The sequence below is a fragment of the Miniopterus natalensis genome, chromosome 5 (genome assembly GCF_054644295.1).
Source record: "Miniopterus natalensis isolate mMinNat1 chromosome 5, mMinNat1.hap1, whole genome shotgun sequence".
In the NCBI taxonomy this organism is placed as follows: Eukaryota; Metazoa; Chordata; class Mammalia; order Chiroptera; family Miniopteridae; genus Miniopterus; species Miniopterus natalensis.
In genome coordinates, this window is record NC_142085.1 from 36153049 (window position 1) to 36172059 (window position 19011).

Below are 19011 nucleotides of genomic sequence, written 5' to 3' on the forward strand. Positions count from 1 at the left end.
TGATCTGACAAAAAAAGTATAATTTTGATTCATTCACACCAGACAGCTATTGTTGTGTTGGCTGTGGTCATTTTTTTCTTTTATTTGACAATCTAAGGGAAAAGAGGTCAGTGTCCCTGACTAAGTAGTCAGGTATTGCATGTTTTAAAAACTATTTTGGCATACTGGTTGAAAATTGCTGATCTAGAGAGTGCCCCTGGGGCAGAGAAAAACAAGATCATGGTAAAAGTTAGTATAAAAAGATAGAAAGATTGCTTCTATTCCAGGGCAGCTAAAATCGATAATTGTATCAAGAAGATGTCACCACTAAATGGGACCTCTCCCAGGAGATTATGCTGTGTACTACTTTATTGCAACTGATAGATTTTGGTACATAAGGAGATTTTTCCTCAGAAAACAAAGCAATTCGGTAGCAACTTTAAAAGTACTGAATACATAGGGAGAGAGCCTCTTGTTTTTAATTAAGTGCAAACAATAAGGGGATAATTTTGAAGTGCAATGACCTGTGTGTTGTGGCTCTCACAAAATTGGAAATGAAGTGATTGCATAGTGAGAGCCCTTGGTTCATGCTGGCTGAGCAATGTTTCATGATGTTACTACAGCTATAATAGTGCTACTTGCTGATGGGACCCCTTATGAAATGGGCTCTGAGCTGACCTGGGCTTGGTTTCCCTCAGGCAGTCCTTGCCCTTCCTTCGGCTCCTTTCAGGGAAGTAGGGGCGAGGTGCTCACTCCTGTAGGTTGCATTGCAAAGGCCTCTCTCTGCACTATCTGGTTTCTGGCTAGGTTTGGCCAACCTGAGCACTGGTGGGCAAGGGTAAAAAAAGTGGGGCCTATCTCTTCTCCTCCCTGTGTGCCTCAAGTCTCTGTTCTGGAAACAGTTCTCTCTGCTCTGTGTCTCCAGTTCCCTCTGGATCGGCGCTCCAGGCCTCCAGCTTTCCTCGGGGGAGCTGCCCCCTGGATTCCGGTAATATCTTCTCCTCCTTTTGTCTCTTAGGCTAGGGGTGGTAGCAGCACATGCTCTTCCTAATCTCAGGGACTTTTCTTTCCTGTTTGGCTTGTAGGCCCCTCCTCCACCTGAGTAACATTCCTTGCATTAAATTCTCTTTCATGTAAATATTAGTTTGAACCATTAAAAACTGCTCATGTTCAACTGGTTGACAGATAAAAATGGCAACCTAATGCCTGAAGTGTTTTCTTGTTTTTTCTGGTTAGATTCTGACTGCTATGGGTCAACTAAGAAAGGAAACCTTTCCACCAAAAAGGGACATTAAAATGCTGGCCCTGGCAGAAGGGATGCAGTGGGCAGAGGGCCCAGGGGCCCAGGATGCAGCTGGGATGGGCAAGGAGACAGGGAGCCGCAGAATCACCAGGCCAACCCAGGCAAGGTGCACGGCAGCCAGCATTTTCCAGGTTGGGCCAGATCAGAGACTGTAATCTTAAATAGACTGGCTGAGTCATTGGTGAAGAGAAAATAGAAAGCTGACTCCAGAAACCTACTGAAAAGGAATTATATTTCAATAAACACATGGAAAAATTAATACATTTCTCATCCAAAATAATGCTTGAGTGATGTACAACAAATCCTCTCGTCATCCTTGTAAATACCCGGTCTATAGTGTTTATGTTGTTGTTTGGACTGTTTCATCTCTACTCTGTTGTCAGGCACCAGCTGCTGGACAAAGCTTCAAGAGCAGTTCCACTTGTAGAACGTGGTTTTAGGGGGACTTAGCTCTGTTTGTGCTGAACCTACTGGATCCTGAGGCAAAAGCAAAAATGTGTGCCCCTGTGTACATGTAACAAAATATCCTTCCGTATTGTGAGCCAAATAAAAAAGTTAATAGAAGCATTATGGTAAAAAATCATGATTATATGTTCAATCTGTTTGCACCATGTCAACCCTCGTAAGTCTGTCTGAAGAGGGATGGTAGGGCCATGCAGACCAGAGCTGTGGCAGACTGGACATGAGTGTTCCTGACATACAAGGCAAGGCTGTACAACAAACAACAGCTTATCTCTACTTAAATTTTTAAGAAATTGGTGATGTTTTTCCTTTCTTACAATTGATGGTATTATTTTTTTTATTAAATTTATTGTAATAACATTAGTTAATAACATTATATAAATTTCAAGTGTACAACTTTATAGTATGTCATCTGTATACTCTATTGTGTGCTCACCACCCAAAATCTAGTATCCTTGCATTACCATACAATTTGGCCCCTAAAGTTCCTTTTATCTTAATTTTGAATTTTTAAAGAGAGAGGAGGGGAGAGGATAGAGAGATAGAAACATCCATGAGAAAGAAACATCATCGATCGGCTGCCTCCTGCACGTCCCCTCCTGGGGGTCAAGTCTGCAACCCTGGGCATGTGCCCTGACCAGGGAATCAAACTGTGACCTCTTGGTTCCTAGGTCAACACTCAACCACTGAGCCACAGTGGCCATACTGACCCCTAAAGTTTTGATATTTTGTTCATTATGAGGTTTTTTTTTGCACTAATTTTCATTTTTTTAAATCTTGCATTTAAATATGACCTTGATTACTGAGTGTTTTAGCTCCCCCTCAAATTTTGTGCCTCACTCACTGTGCTCTGAACCTGGCCCTGCTTGGGTGCTACATGTTACAGATCCACAGAGGGTGCATGGAGATTGGGTGATGAAGAAAGAGAACGGACCAGGCAAATTTGTGCAGGAATTCATGAAAGGAGGGGTCTCCAGAGTTGAGAAAAAATAACCCAGTGTAGACTAGAGGTCTTAAAAATTAGTATAATGAAGTCTGAGGAAAAACACTAGTTGCACCAAATCCTGGGCAAATTGGCTTTGAATTGGTGGTGAGGTCACTGCAAACACAGGACTAGATAGGAATCTGCATAAAGATACTTTATTGAGATTATGGGTTTGCCACCCAAATTTGAAATAGGGAAAATGGCTTCAGAGTAGAAGAGAATAACACTTGTAATGCCACTTGTCCTTTTCAAGCAAAGTAGGTATCAATATTGAGGGCTGAAAGTTACCATTGTGGGGATATTGCTACAAACTGCGTAACATGTCAAACTGGATCTCTTTACCAGCCTGGGTTTCATAAGAGGAAGCAGAAAATGTTAGCAATGAGGAATGAAAATGAGACTTCCCTGGGGAGCAACCGATGAGTTTGCGTGTGAAGGCTGCAAACTTAAAAACAAAACAAACAAAACAAGCCTGCAAACCAACAAAACCTCCGATGATTTTCATGAAAACAGGAAAGTTTCATATCTTTTGTATATGATGAAGCTCGGATTAAATTGCTCCAGGAATGAGACTTTTAACATAGAATTAAATGTCAGAAAAATTTTCTCAAGATCATTTTTGCTTTTTTCTTTTATCCAAGAATTCAGGGCACTCATGGATGATGCCTGCCAAGCAGCGGGTTCGATTTCCCATAATGAATATTAAGGCAGCTAGCGCCTAGGTACTGCAGCACTCGTTTCCTGGTTTTCTTTGGTTGTGCTTAGCTTCCTCTTTAAGAAGAAAAAGGCTCATTGAGAGAGGCGTTAAGTGAAAGGCTCCACAGGGATGAAAAGCAGGCCCTCAGCAAGGGCCTCCCGCAAGCCTTACCCTCTGTCATCCCCAGGAAGATGGGAGGGCCTCCTTTCTGACCGTCAGCCCGACACTGAAATCTTGCTTAAGCATTCTGTCTCACGTCTGTGGGCATGAAAAACACTCTGGCCCGTAGAGCAATGTGAGAATCGTAACGTTTACAAGAGAGTTAGCAACCTACAGGTACACAGCACAGGAGCAGCGTGGTTTTGTCCAACTTAAAAGGTGAATTTGTTTCCTTGAGTTAGTTGTGCTTTTCTCCTTTCCCCGAGCTAGTAGGTGCTGTTTCTTAACCCTGGTCCTTCCTCAAATGTTAATCTGTTTAATGGGCTTTCCCAGGAAAATGCTGAAGTTGCAGCCCCAGCTTCCCTTTCGGGAGGCCCCTGCGTTTCCAGCATTGATGGTTCACCTTTCTTGTCTGGCACCTCCCACTGCTGTTTTATTCCCAAGGTCCTGATCATTGCTCAGTTTTGGTTTTGTTGTCATCCAGATCGCATGATTAAAACAACTATTTACCACAACCAAAAGGTCCTTTTAGCTATTTCAGTGTAGTCTTTCCATCTCATTTTCCTTCTCCTGGCCTTCCTCCCCCTCTCCGCTGCCTAGTTCTCCCAGCTATAATATTTCTTGCTCTCTTTCTCGAATATTGTAAAGCATCAAGTCTGACGATCTCTACTTAAATTTATCATATAAACAATGCTTTAAAAAAAGTGGTGCACATAATTTGCTTAGTACCCTTGAGTCACTCTGGCTTTCAAAGTTGAAGAAATTTACTGAAAGATCATTCAGGAATGTCACATATATACAACTGAAAAACCTGACTAAAATTATTGCATAAAGACCCAAATCAGTGCTAATTTGTCAGCCTGCAGAATGAAAACCTGGATTGAGAATCTAAAGAGATATATTTTTAAAAAGTTTAAATAGATGCTCATTCAAAACAAACCAAAAAACAAGTAGATAAATACAAATAGCCATTATCATTTACCTCTCTGCAAATGTTTTAAACATTTCTATAAATGAAGTTTTGTAAATGATGACTTTGGATGATATTTAGTAAGTATTTTATTAAATTTCTGTGGATTAGCAGTTGTCTCAACATCCCAAATAGCATGAAGCTAATACCCATGCAACGGCAAGGATTTTACTTAACCTGACAATACAGAAAGCTTGCCTAACAGGGGAGAGTTGTTATTTTTCTATCTCATTCATTGCCAAGCAAGAAAAGTAGAAGTAAAAGAAACTGAAAATTCTCTTATCACTTGGTTTAGTCAATGGTTAAAAGATGTTAAATTCTCTCTAAGATTAATAAGGATGAAGATCCCATTTTTCTGACATTTACATTTTTTAAGGTCTGATGGATGATGTAACTGGTCACTTTGAGCAGAAGTGCATGACAATTACAGAAACTTGCTCAGTTGCTTGTGTAGACTCCCCTTCTATAAACTGACCACTACATGCAACTTGTAATTTACTGATGCCATCAGAAATGCAGTTTCACCTTCTCAAAACTTAAAAACTAAAGGAAATTAGTCACGGAATTTCCATCCATGTCTCCCAATCCATTTATAAACACTTTTGCTATTCCTTAGTATTGCTAAGATGTCACTTTCTCTCGATGCAAGAGTTGTTTCTTTGATTAAAATGCTGATTATATTGTAAAACGACAATTCTCCACAACAGGACCCAAGCTGACATTCTTTCCCCACAGTCTCAGAGGTGACTCTGTCTGCTCCTGGTTACTCTCTGGCCTCAAAACATTTTCACGACCATTGCCAAATGGCAAATACGGGGCAGGAACATTTGCCTTCCCATCCAGATTCTGATGTTAGCTTGTGTGGGTCAGGATAAGGGTAAGTAAGGCAGAAATTCTTGTAGCTATGAACATTTGAGAAGTGATATGCAGTGGGAACAGGTGACTGGAATGGGTGAGATGCCACTTCGATCAGTTAGCTTATGTTACCCCTGTGCTTCTCTCCTCATGGCTTTCTTCTGGGCAACTTTCTCTCTGGTCTCATTCCATTTCCCACACCCTCTTCTACCATGGATTACTTCCAATTCTACAAATGCTGACTACCTATTGTTACTAATGACAAATGCATGTTACTCTGTGATTAAGGGCATTCCGTCAGGCGACCCTGCTTTCTCTTTGTACCAGATGAATTGTTGAGCTATGACCTGATTCTGTCTGTTCTAGTCCTGCCTTTGCATTCTTTTTCTGCTGACCTAATGTATGAAGCACACTCTGTTTTTTACCTTCTCTGCTCAGCTCATTCAAGACATGCTGTGATGGTTAAGTTTATGTGTCAGGGAGGCTGGGGCACAGCACCCAGATATTTGATCAAACATTATTCTAGATGTTTCAGTGAAGGTATTTTTAAGATGAGTTTAACATTTAAATCAGTAGACTTTGTGTAAAGCAGATTAACTGCCATTATGTGGGTGGGACTCATCTAATCAACTGAAGTTCTTAATTAAAATAAAATGACTTCCCCAGAGGAAATGAAAGTTCTGGCAGCAAACTTCTTTCCCTAGTTTCCAGCCTGCTGGCCTACTCACAGATTTTGGACTTGCCAGACTCCACAATTGCATGAACCAATTTCTTAAATCCTCTCCCCCTCTTTCTCTCTCTTCACACACATACACCTCCCCCCCCCCATATTGGTTCTGTTTTCCTGGAGAACCCCGACTAATACATATACTGTGCATTTAACTTACCTCTATATAAAACTCAACTCACTTCTATTTAAAGTTCTAACCATTTAAGTGGGCCCTTCCCAAATATATATAAAAAACTCCTATTCTCTGACATGGAGTGATTTTTCAATGAGAGAGAAAGGAGAGAGGGATGGGGAGGGAGAGGGAGAGAGAATGTTGCTCATTGTGTTCCATTAGGTTTTAAAATCCAGGGTGGAAGAAATTTGGTGTCTCATGTGTAACATAGATGACTTGGAGGAGTTCAGCCTTCTGGTGGTCCAGACTTTCTGACCCACCCTTCTCCTCCGTCCACTGTTAGCCAAAGTAGTCTCTGGTTTATTTTATTTTATTATTTTATTTTATTTTTTAATCTGCACCCAAGGATATGTTTTATTGATTTTTTAGAGAGAGAGAAACATCCATGTGAGAGAGAAACATCGACTGGTTGCCAACCAGGGTCAGGGATTCAACTGCAACCCAGGTACCTGCCCTGACTGGGAATTGAACACAAGACCTTCCAGTGCACAGGACGATTCTCTAACCCACTGAGCCACACCAGCGGGAAGGGGCTGCATTTTTTACCGCAATGTATTTCCTTCCATATTTTCCCTATGCAGGGTCACCTTAATCTCTTTCTTCCTTTTGTCTTATGTTTTTTTTCTGAACACTTTCTCATTTTTTCACATGTAATAACTGACTGATGCTTTTAAGCTAAGATTTGTGTTAAAATTGTCATAATGGCTTAATTTTGAAATGCATTTAAGGGTTTATTTATGCAGAGACATTCTCCTTGTCATTAAAGCTGTTTTCCACAAAGGGAAGATCCAGGGACTACAGCTCAACAGGTTTATGTTAATTGTTCAGTTCCACTCAGTGTGAAAGGAAACAGAACTGAGAGGAGAGGCGTTCAGATAATGCCTGTGGGGACTGCAGGTCTCCGTAGTACTGAGAACACTTCTCGCTGAGCCTGGCGCTGCTGAGGTGCTGATATTTCAGTTACTGGGAGTAAGATACAAATTCAACTCCTGCAGTCTGTTAGCGGCCACTCCAAGAAATGAGAAGTGATAGAATGCAGATGCTAAACCAAAAGTAAAAAATAAGATAGATGCCAAAAACCTGAGATTAAAAACCCAAACCAAACAAAAACCACTCGGTTGTTGGAATGGTAACTCTAAATTGAGGTGTGTAGGAGGGTCAAGTGTTCATAAGTCTATTAGCTCTGTAGATTTAAAGTAATCTTGGGAATAGTTTCCTAAAGCAGGTCATAAAGAGAAATTCTGGCCCAGTCAGTGTGGCTCAGCGGTTGAGCATTGACCTATGATCCAGGAGATCACTGTTTGATTCCGGGGCAGGGCACATGCCCATGTTGTGGGCTCGATCCCCAGGAGGGGGTGTGCAGGAGGTAGTCGATCAATGACTCATCTTTGATGTTTTTCTCTCTCTCTCCCTCTCCCTTCTTCTCTCTGAAATCAATAATAAAAAAAATATATATATATATATTTTAAAAAGGAGAAATCCTGAGTCCTCATGAATCATTATATTTACATATTTATGTGGCAGTTTCCTGTATTTATGGTCTTCTCTGTAAAATACTGGACAGATAAAAAAACAAGCATTGCTAATAATCGCTACTTAACCTTTCTAGTTACGGAAACATGAGCCAACAAAAATGGATGGAACTATTACAAGTGACCATGTCAAGGATCTGAGAACCAGCGAAGGTTGGCATTTCCTAAGCTGTATTTACTAGTCTCATGATCATAAAGTGGTAATAGGAAGGCAATATTTGGACAGCTGAGAGGCATGGCCAACACCAGCTCACTGGCCTAATGCTGACACTGCAGACACACGTATTAGCACTTCCCACGGAGAAGCCTGTAACAGACATTGCTCATTAATCAGGCCAGACTCTCTGGATGAATAATTCTTCATAATGGTTTTACCTCTTAAATACTACTCAAACAAATCCACCTCTGTCAATCTCTCTTCTGTCATCTAAATCCAAGATGTCATTGCTTTCAGACTCTTCTAATTGATCACCTCTATTTGCCCACCTCTAGTTAATTCTCCACGATGCAATCAGAAGATCTATTTAAACTGGAATTTGATGTGCTCTTCCTTTGCTTAAAACTGTTTAATGATTTTTAACAGGGCTTGTAAAGCTCTGTTTCTAGAGCTTCACTGTTTTCTAATTCTCTCTAATTCCTTGTACTCTGCTACACTGGCTCTCTTCACTTTCCTTCAGTATGCGAGCTTCAGCCACTCTCTTCTGCCCAAAACTCTTCATCATCCTTCCCCAGTTTTAATTTTTACCTTCAGATCTCAGTTTGAATATTACTTTCTTAGGAGAATCAATTGCCTTTATAGAATTGATAATAAAGTGTACAAATATTTTTTTATTTGTAAATTGTGTGCTACATATCCTCTGCATCAGCAAAATTTTATAATAAACTTCTGTATGCATATATATCCCACTATTTTTTTAAATTTTTTTTTTTGAGATTGGTTCTTAGACATTTACCAGCACACTGCTGCTAAGCTCCAGTGCTCACAGGACTAATTGGCTGAATTGGCTCCTTTCCTTCCCTGCTTCAGTTCCCCATTGCTTTACTGAGTTTCCTGGGATCACCTCTGAAGCAAACTCCTTATAATCAAATCCTACTCTCAGGGTTGTTTGGGGGAAGACTCAGACCATAACGGTCATAAAATGTATCTGCTTCATCCACTGTTTTATCCCCTGTACCTAATAAGCACAACATAAATAATTGCTGAATGAATTAAATTAGAGCACAGCATCCCAGAGATCCACTACTACTTAAGTGAACCCGTTGAAATCTTTTTTACTTTGGTTAACTGGCACATTAAGAGTTTGCTTGGATCTGTGGCCTCCAGTGCCCCTGAAATTCACCTGTGATGGACCAGACTTCCCTCTAAAGATGTGCAGAGAAGCTATGTGGAGCCCCTGGGGAAGCAATGTGCCACATGAGGTAAAAGCAGAGAACGACCTTACGTGAAGTGGAAGGAGGAAAGAGCTCCCTTGAGAAAGGAGGAAAGCTGAAGAAATGGTGGCATTAAGGTGAGATGCTGCCAGCAGTTACTAAAAACATAGTATCATCTAAATATGTATGTGAGTGTGTTCATGTAAAGGACTGTGAGCCTGGGAGGAAGGGAAAGATAAAATTTCTAATAACAACTGCTTCTTCCTGCTTTTGCTTTTGCAGAAGTGGCAGAATTTATCGTAGAAACACATAGTCACTGCTCAGTAAAATGTTGAAAGGAGATTAAACATAAAAAGTTAGATCATGCCCAGCCAGGGTAGCTCAGTGGTTGAGTGTCACCCATGAACCAAGAGTTCACAGGTTGAATTACCGGTCAGGGCACATGCCCAGGTTGCACGCTCGATGCCCAGTGGGGGACGTGTGGTGGGAGGCAGCTGATCAATGTTTCTTTCTTATTGATGTTTCTGTCTCTCTATCCCTCTCCACTCCCCTCTCTCTAAAAAAATAAATTAAAAACCCCCATATTTTAAAAATTAGATCATACCTTGGAGAGGGAATGGGGAAGAGCCTGGAGTTTTGAGAGACTGAGGGTTTACCAGCAGGTGCAGCAGGGAGGTGGAGGAATGGCAGTTCAACACGGAGCAATATGTCAGAGCACAGATTTTAATATGGGGCAGGGCACTGAATTTCCCAACCTTAAAGTTTGAAGGGCAGTACTATTTCATTTGATACCTAAGTTAAACCTAGAATTACCAAATTTGAGAGTTGGAAGGACTTCAATCCACTTTTCACCTTTCTCTCAGCATTGTAAAGGTTGTGTCTAGGGATGGAGTGTAATTTCCAGTCTTTGCTGAATGGGCGTCTCTTCCTGCCTTTAGATGACCTTTCCCTCATGGACCGCTCGGAACAATTTTTATAAGATTCATATTCTTGTTAGGAAACTTACTGTTTGGTCCTTGAACTGGGACTTACACCATGGGCTCTCCTGAGTCTCCAGCTTGCTGACTGCAGATCTTGGGACATCTCAGCCTCCCTAACCACATGAGCCAATTCCTTATATTGATTTCTCTTTATATATGCATAAAATCTCCTATTGGTCCTGTTTCTCTGGAGAACCCAGACTAACACAGGGAAATGAAAGACAAAACAGTTCTGCCTAAAGTTTGCTTCTTCACCACTTAAAATGTTGCAATTTATTAAGGCTGACATTTTAAATGGAATGTCTAGCAAGTGAAAAAGTCTGCAATTTGGAAAAACACTAAAGAGCTTCTCTTTTGATAGATGAGATGATTGTTCTAATGAGCAAAAAGAAAAATGTATTGCTGCCTACACACACCTAAAACAAATCAAACCAAACCTAACTACAAAAAAAATTTCTACCCTAACGATTTCATACTATTTTTGAACAAACCGGATGCATGTTATATGAAGGACAGAATGTTGCTTTTCTCCCATATGTTTTTGACTCTCATTTATATGAAATGGGAGTAATTTTCACAGATAACTGGCTGTGCAAGAAAGAATGGCTTGGGATAAACTGCCCTGAAATATTAATGGTAGAAGACCTCAGAATTCTATACAAGATACCAGTTCATTTAGTGTTCCAGAGGCATATGTATAAGTCCTTTATCTCAGGGAATTAACTTCTACATTAAACTGCTTAAGCCGAGAGACTTCTATGAGTACTTCGCTGAGATTCTAATGGCTTGGTGGGTGTTTGGTGACATTTACCTTAAACATTTTCCGGGCTAAAATTATCTCAGGGATTCCATGGAGCAGAACTTTGGAATCCTAGTTGTCCTTCACCTGTGCATTGGTGAGACTCAGAACTGTTTTTATGAGGGAGGGAAGTTCAGTCTTATCTAGAGTGCTCTTCCCCCTCCTGTTTCCATGTATATAAGTGGAATGCCTTTTTATCAAGAATTTTTCCTGGTTAGGATCCTCATTTTTCATTACGATGTGTCATTTCTATCCCCAGTTGGGCTGATTATGAAAGTATATGGATCTGCCTTTAATTGGCAACAGATTATTTGCACTTTAAGCTCATGCCAGCAAATATAGTGCTTCTTGGTCAATACTAATAAAAAACTCGGTTATGAGATATAATATTTATTTATAGAGCATTGACTGAAGGTTATGTGGCATATTCATTCCTCTAGATACTCTAAAATCAATCCTTGAATTAAGGCAGACTGCCAGAACCCAGCCCCTTAGAGAGCTGCTGTAAATTGGGCTCTGGCATTCACTACACACCTCCAGTGAGGGCCTTAAAGGATATACCTGACAATGATTTATACAGTGGGGAGGTCGACACAGACAGGACATGGTTCACCGTCACCCACTCTCTCCTCCTTATGAGGACTCAGAGGAGAAATTCTTTGTCCTAAGAAATTGCTGTGTTGAAAGTATGCACACTCTAAATTACAAGCCTGGTGTTATCTTCATTGCACAGTCTGCTAAGAAGCTCAGAGCCAAATTCATGAACCACCTAAAACAATTTGAAAGAGCTTTATGATGTTTACTTTGTACACAAGTTTCCATACATAGTCATCTGATTTCTAAAGACATACTGATTAGCCATTTTAAAGTAAACTATTCAGTAAACGTAAATCAGTAAATTCACAATGTTGTGCAGCTACCACCTCTATCTAGATAGTTCCAACACTTTTTCATTACTCTAAGTCATCTGACTTATTTTTGTTTTATTGTTTCTTCCTTTTTCTTTCAAGTCTTTAAAATTAAACCTTGTTGTATTTTATGCATGTCTGTAAATCATAACAATTTTTTTAATGAGGTAGGATTTTAATAAACAAATTAAAAAAAACACACCCTGTGACAAGCCCCAGGGCAGGAGGTTGAGGAGCCGGAGTCGGGAGTAGGAGAAGCGAGAAGTCATCGGTGAGACCCCGATGAAAGAGGTTCAGAAAGGGAGTGGCTAATGAGAGTCACACACCAGAAGCACAAGTAAAATGAAGATGGAAACAAGGTTGCTCAATCCATCAACTAGGAAGCCATTTGTGAAAGCTGTCCCTGTAATCTGCGATTAGAGGTGAAACCTTGTGGTGATCAGGAGGTGGGATAGTCAAGACCCAGACGGCTGGGCTATTAAAGAAAAAGACAGCATAAGGAAATAGAGAAAGAAGAGGCTGGGTTTGAGGGCAAAGCAAGTTTGAGGGAATATATATGTTTTAATGACGAAGCTACTTAAGTCAAACAGTGTAGTAGGTGGAGGAAACTTGAATGATGGTCCTGGTTTTGCAGCCAGCTGTAGTGTGACCTTGAGCAAGGACTTCACATCTCTAGGCTTGGTTTTGTTATCTGTGAAACACAGTAGCTTACCTAGGTTACATCTATGTTATATTCATGAAAGGAAAGGATGTATAAATAAAATGAGAACAGTAAAGCAATTCTGAAAATATAATACTTTCGTGATAGATATACTATTATTTTTATTAATCTACCTGAAATGTTGATCTTATAATAATAAAGTTTAATGATATCACATTGTTATGATATCCAGTGAGCATTTAATATCAATTATTTCACCAAAAAATTAGTTTTGTTTTATCCAACTAACTTTAAAATGATTACAAAGTCAAAATAGTGGTTGATGTGAATTGTGGTTGATTAAAATTGGCCATAAATTCTTTGATACCTCTCCCATCAAAAGATAAGTTCTGTGTTCCCTCCTCTTGAATTAAGTTGCGCTTCATGACTGCCTCGCCATTAGAATATGAGGAAGTGACACTGTTTCTTGGCCCTTAAGAGAGTGGCAGCTTCCACTGTCTGTCTCTTGCAATACTGACTCTCTGCATCAGCTGTTATGCTGTGAGGAAGCCCAAGCAACCCCTTGGAGAGGCCTATATAGAGAAGAAATGAGCCCAGGCAGAGTGGCTCAGCGGTTGAGCATCGACCTATGATCTAGGAGATCGCTGTTTGATTCCCAGTCAGGGCACGTGCTTGGGTTTCGGGCTTGATCCCCAGTAGGGGGCATGCAGGAGGCAGCTGATCAATGACTCTCTCTCATCATTGATGTTTCTTTCTCTCTCTCCCTCTCCCTTCCTCTCTCTGAAATCAATAAAGACATATTTAAAGAAAAAAAAAAAAAAAAGATACCCCAGCCATCAGCTCTGGTTGAGCACTGATTTGCCAGCCATGTAAGTGAACCATTTTGGAAAAAAGATCTTTAAGACCAGTTGAGATACTCCAGTTTATAGAGTCCCTGCCCAAATTTCAGATTAATTGGAAAAATAAATTATTGTTGTTTTAAGTCACTAACTGCAGGGTTGGTTTGTAATAAATGCTGGTTAACATTTATTCACTGGTAATCATGTAAACCAAATATGATCTGTATAGATGGTTCTGCTATCGTGCTATGTATGCATTTGTGAAAAACCTAGTATTCCATAAAATTCCACACTAATTGTGCACTGGGTTTATGAGGAAGATAGGATTGAGGTGGACCACTCAAACCCTGTAGAATTTTATAAAGAGGAACCCTAACTAAAACAGTAACAATCCTATTAAAAATATCAGCTGTAACACATCTCCACTGGCATTTGCACTTAGAATCACGATGTATCCTATTCACTTGTATCCTGGGCTTCATGTCTCTTGAAGACAATTTTACTTACGGTTTCACCAGAGTATATTAAGTGGAAAGTATAGGGGTTCTTGAAGCCACTAAATCAGCTACTTCTTGCACTAAATAGACTCTTCTTCAGAATTTTCAGGGTGTTTTTTTTTTTTTTTTTTTTGGTAAGGTCTTCATATATTAACGATTTCTCTTTAATTGTGACAACGTTTTGTCCTATTGCCTCAAAAATGAACATTTTTGGAAATTCAAAAGTGAACCAAGTTCAATGTTTACTGACACTCTTATTGATCAGTTACATATGACCTAATTAGTGCTAAAGAAACACATATAGCAGAACAGACAGTATCAATGGTCAGCCTGTATGTGGCAAATAGGAACTCATATACTGATTGTGAAGGCCCGGTCCCCTGTTGCCATAGTCCCTCGTTGTGGACTTGGGCTTATGACCTACCTTGTCCTGACAGACTCTCAGTTTTGAAGCCCAGTAGAGATGGCTATTCTATGAGGGCAGAGGTTGGAGCTGCTTTGGTTTGAGCTTCTTTCACCAGGTCCACCAGGAAAAGCCTGTTAGTGCTCTCTGTGATCCTGCGGACTAGAGCTGAGGGAAGGACACCAAGGGTGTCCTCCTCTTCAGAAGAGGGTGGTTCAATGGACTGCTTTCCTGTTGGCAAAGCTGGTGTGAGGAAACCTTCTCCTGGGTCGAGGATGACTGTATCATTGGTCTTTGAGGTAGTGTCATAAATTGATTTCTCAAAGAGGATGTTGTCTAACATAGACTTTGTGGGAAGGAAAAACTCACCAGGTAGACTGTGTCTTTCTCCATCCACTGTTTCAAGCCTGGGTTGACCAAGAGGAAGTTCTGGACTCAAAGTAGCATCCTGAAGAATGAATTTAGAAAGACAGATGTGGAGAAGGGATAATTTTCTGTATATGAAAAAGGCTATAATCTATATATATATATTTTTCATTGAAATTTAAACAAATAATTTTAATTGACTTGAATCTACTGTGGATTCTGATATAGGTTCTGATAAGAGAAATATGTCCTGAACAGGATGCATGCATTAAATACGGTGGTGAAATACAATCTATTGACTTCTTGGCTAATTGAGTCTGCCTGTGCAGGGTTAACTCATAACTGAAATACTCTGAATTATGTCAATCATGTTTGAATTTATGAATTCTTTATTTAAAGAGGTAATAAAGCACAGTCAGCATTTCCATTTATGAATACCCCAGTAACAACTTTTGGCATAAATTAAATGAACATAGCTTTAAATGAAACATAAAAACTATTACTGAATTTATTTTTACTTTCTAAGACATTAATTTGTACTTATGACACCCCCATAAATAAATATATAGATAAGACCTTAAGACTTAATAACAAACTTACGAATTATGTTTATCTTTATTTCTGGAAGTCAAAGTTAAATAACATATTCTGCTTTAAATATTATTTTCAGTTCATGAACATGTGTTTATTTTATCAAAAACAGAACAAATCTTGACTCTAATTAAAACAAAGATCTGAAATTGAAGTAAACTTTAAATTTTAGGATATTTGAAATGCAAGTTGTTTTATATTTCATGAATACATATACTGAAAGTGGGTAATCAAGTACTGCCTGTAAAAAGCAGTAATTAGTACTACAGAGGAGCGTTTTCTCTGTTTAGTCTTTAAGTTGATTTTTTTTTTTTTTTTTTTTTTAGTGGAAGGTTTTTGAGGCTTTGCTTCTATTTGAAAAACAAAAAGACAACAAACTCACCTTTGTGATATCAGCAAGGAGTGTAGGCAGCACTGACTGGGTGTTGGGATCAGAGCCAGGCAATGAACCAACAATTTCTATGGATGAAAAATCACAAGGTTTAAGTGATTCTTTATTTTCCCATTTTCCTTTTGTGTTTGGGCATTAAACAGTTAGGGTTCAAAATGTGGCACTAATCAGTTCTTAAGGAATGGCACAACAAATCATTAAGAAGTCCATGTCACAAGCTAAGGGCCATTGATTGATCTGAATGATAAATTAAAGGATGGATGCGAGGGATGTATCTTGCATGTTTACATGATGAGAGCAGTCATTAAGGTGGATTTTTAGAGTGTTTAGTTTTATTGTACAGATTTGGACTAAGCAGATAGGCTGATTGGCTAGGCCAATGAAGATGAAAACATAACTGAACTGACAAAGAAAGAAATGGCTCGAATAAAATACTGGAACCAAGAACCATTTGCAGAGTTCTAGTTTCAATCCAAAGCCTGATTCTAAGAATATCTCAGAGGGTTCGACAAAGAGACAAACCCAGAGTACCAGGTGGTCTCTGAGATGAGTTTGAAGTTCACCTTTTCTTGTCTACTAGATTTTCTTGTCCTGCATATAAGAGAGAACTGGCAGAGAACGCCAGCTTCATGCTATGTCATACTAAAATGGCATTGTTGTTGTCCATCTATTAAGCCAGGAATACCCAGCCTACTGAGGAATTGAGTTCTAGGCTCCTGGGTCCCTCTCGGCACCCACTGAAGATTTTGGTTGTGCCTGATTATCCCGTTGACTTCTTTAGATCCATTCTCCTCTCCCCACTACTCTCCGCCCTGGGAGGTTGTCTTATATGGACCATATCAGTGATTGCTTGCCCTCTGTCTTTGGGATGGCTTAGCTCATTAGGGAACCCTTCAGGCTTAGAGGTTGTAATGGAACCTTGCTGCTTCTAGCCCCAGGGAACTATCTTATTCCTTTGGATATAAGGGATACCTTTATAAATAATCCCTTTATCAAACTCTTCTCAAATGATCCTAATTTGAATGTGTCATCTGTTTCCTTTTGGGACCTGACGAATTTGTTAGTTAAGGGAATCTGGGTTTTGCTAGGGGAACAGAACTGTCCAGGGGTCCTTCTTTCTCCCTAGGCTCTACTGGATGACTGTGGTTGAGCTGGATTTAATTGAAATTCATGGCTTCTCCTAGAGCTATTCTTGGTGTGAAGTGGTCACAAATGGGACACAGGTTGAAGTGATGGAAGACAGAAACAATACCCTACACATGCCTGTCACAGAAACGATTGACTCTACAAGGCTCAATAATAATGACAGTGACCACAAGACATTCACAACTCCTAGCCTCTCTGTCAGAATGAAGATAAACCCAGAACTATGAAATTACCAACTGACCATCAGAGAACTGAATTGTCCCCACGTGCAAGGATCTGTCTTCCTGTAGTGCTCTGCTGATCAGCTTTTTGAGGTCCAAAGCTGTGAGGTAGGTTTCTGGTGGCTTGTCCTCCTTCATTATTCCATGAAGGACTTCTTCACTTTCAATTTTGTTGGAATCAAAAGACAGCAGGTCACTTGCAGGACTTTTTGCTTCTGCACTGTCTCTCTTAAAGATGGTTGCAAATTGCACGTCTATGGAACTTGAACTGTAGAGGACATATCACACCCAAGGTCATTGTTATATATGCCTTGGAAAGAGAGTTATGTTGCTACAAAGCTTCAGGACAGTTTCAACCTCTTTCCTATGGGCTCTTAAAGAATATCCCACTTCAAAAGTAATTTCAATGTTTATCAAAAATTTGAAATGTGGAAAAGAATTGATGTATATTTTAGTTCTAAAATAGAATGTCAGGGTGGGACAACAAACTGAATCAAGTGACTATAGATTTTTACTTTAGGTCTTTATGAAAAAGTGCTAATTGTCAAGAGTTATTGACCAGTGTTTTTGATGGTCTTATAAGTAAAGTCATGCAGTGCTTATCAGCAAGAAGGATGAATTATCCTTTTCTTCTACAAATAGCTTTCTTTATAAGGGTCTACGAAATAGTAATATAGGATATAGGATATAGGATATAGGATATAGTGGGACAATCAGATGTTCATGTTGTAACCAATTCAAAGCTTCAGTTCTTAAGGGTATTTCTCTTCTATTTTTTTTCAAGAAGTATCTTTAAATTAAAAAATAAAACCTTAAATTAAACATCATCTTTTCCCCAAGCTGCTTTAAAAATAACATCTTAGAAGGAAGGTGTGAGAAAGGAGAAAGGGAAGTGGCATATGATTAACTATATTCATTATCATATTTATTATCATATATATAGACTCTATGCCTTTTTGCATGTAAAAATAAAATAGAATTCTCTGTAGCTCTGTCCTCTAGGATCAGGTTTTTACCTTCTAGTTCATGCCATCAAATTCACACAGAGGGATGCAAAAATGTTTTAAAGGCCAAGGGAACTGATAATGTGTATCCTTGGCAGGTCTTTGGGCCTCACATCAGTCAGAGTCTATAGTTTATTATTTCACTAGTCAATTGTAGGAGCCAAAGCTGGATTCTTATTACTGAGCTTTCTAAGGTATAGTGGGCCCTTTCCCAATTCGAACTGACCTTGAAACCAAGGAGCACATTAGTTTCTCTGCTTTAACCCAGACAGGTTGGTCGCATGTGTGAGTATGCATTCAGGCAGACAACTTCTCATCCTAAATGACATTTTTGTGAAGCATGCCTGCATCACAGATATGTGCCTTTATGTTTTTCTAATTAGATTCTGGGTTTTATAGATACTCTTCTGCAGATCAGGTCATTGTTTACCTGCTTATCTCATGGAGTGATTTTGACTTGAGAGCTTCCCCCCCCACTACTGAATAATGGCTCAGTTACTCCCATTTAAATAAGAAACCACTGAAAAGTCATTGAGGCCTTAGCCTGTTTGGCTCAGTAGTTAGAGAATTGGCCCACAGTCTGAAGGGTCCCGGGTTAGATTCCAGCCAAGGGCACGTTCCTTAGTTGCAGGCTCTATCCCCAGCCCTGGTCAGGGCACATGTGGGAGGCAACCGGTCGATGTTTCTCTCTCCTCTCCCCCTTCCACTAGCTCTGAAAAGCAATGGAAAAAACAACCTCTGGTGAAGATTTAAAAAAAAAAAGTCATTATCCCAGACTTTATATGTAAAAATTATTTGTAAAAAATGAGAATATAAATTTATGGGGGATATATACTATATTTAAAAACATTAAAAGTCCAAATTACCGATCTCTTTCTTTCTTTGGTCTTCATTTCATCGCATACAATGGTAACATGCAAGGAAGAAAGAATTTTTATGATATTTATGGAGACACTCAATGTATCACTTAATATTACATCCCCCCCCCCC

At 39.5% G+C, this 19011-nt stretch overlaps 1 protein-coding gene across 1 annotated transcript in view; it reads right to left on the bottom strand.

Moving 5' to 3' along the window:
- IMPG1 (interphotoreceptor matrix proteoglycan 1) overlaps positions 1 to 19011 on the bottom strand; it is a 106652-nt gene that overhangs the window by 39338 nt on the left and 48303 nt on the right. Inside the window, 4 exon segments of the mRNA XM_087817144.1 lie at positions 14672 to 14750; positions 15642 to 15718; positions 17038 to 17285; positions 18888 to 18908. Of these exon segments, the coding sequence (XP_087673270.1) occupies positions 14672 to 14750; positions 15642 to 15718; positions 17038 to 17285; positions 18888 to 18908 (425 nt within the window).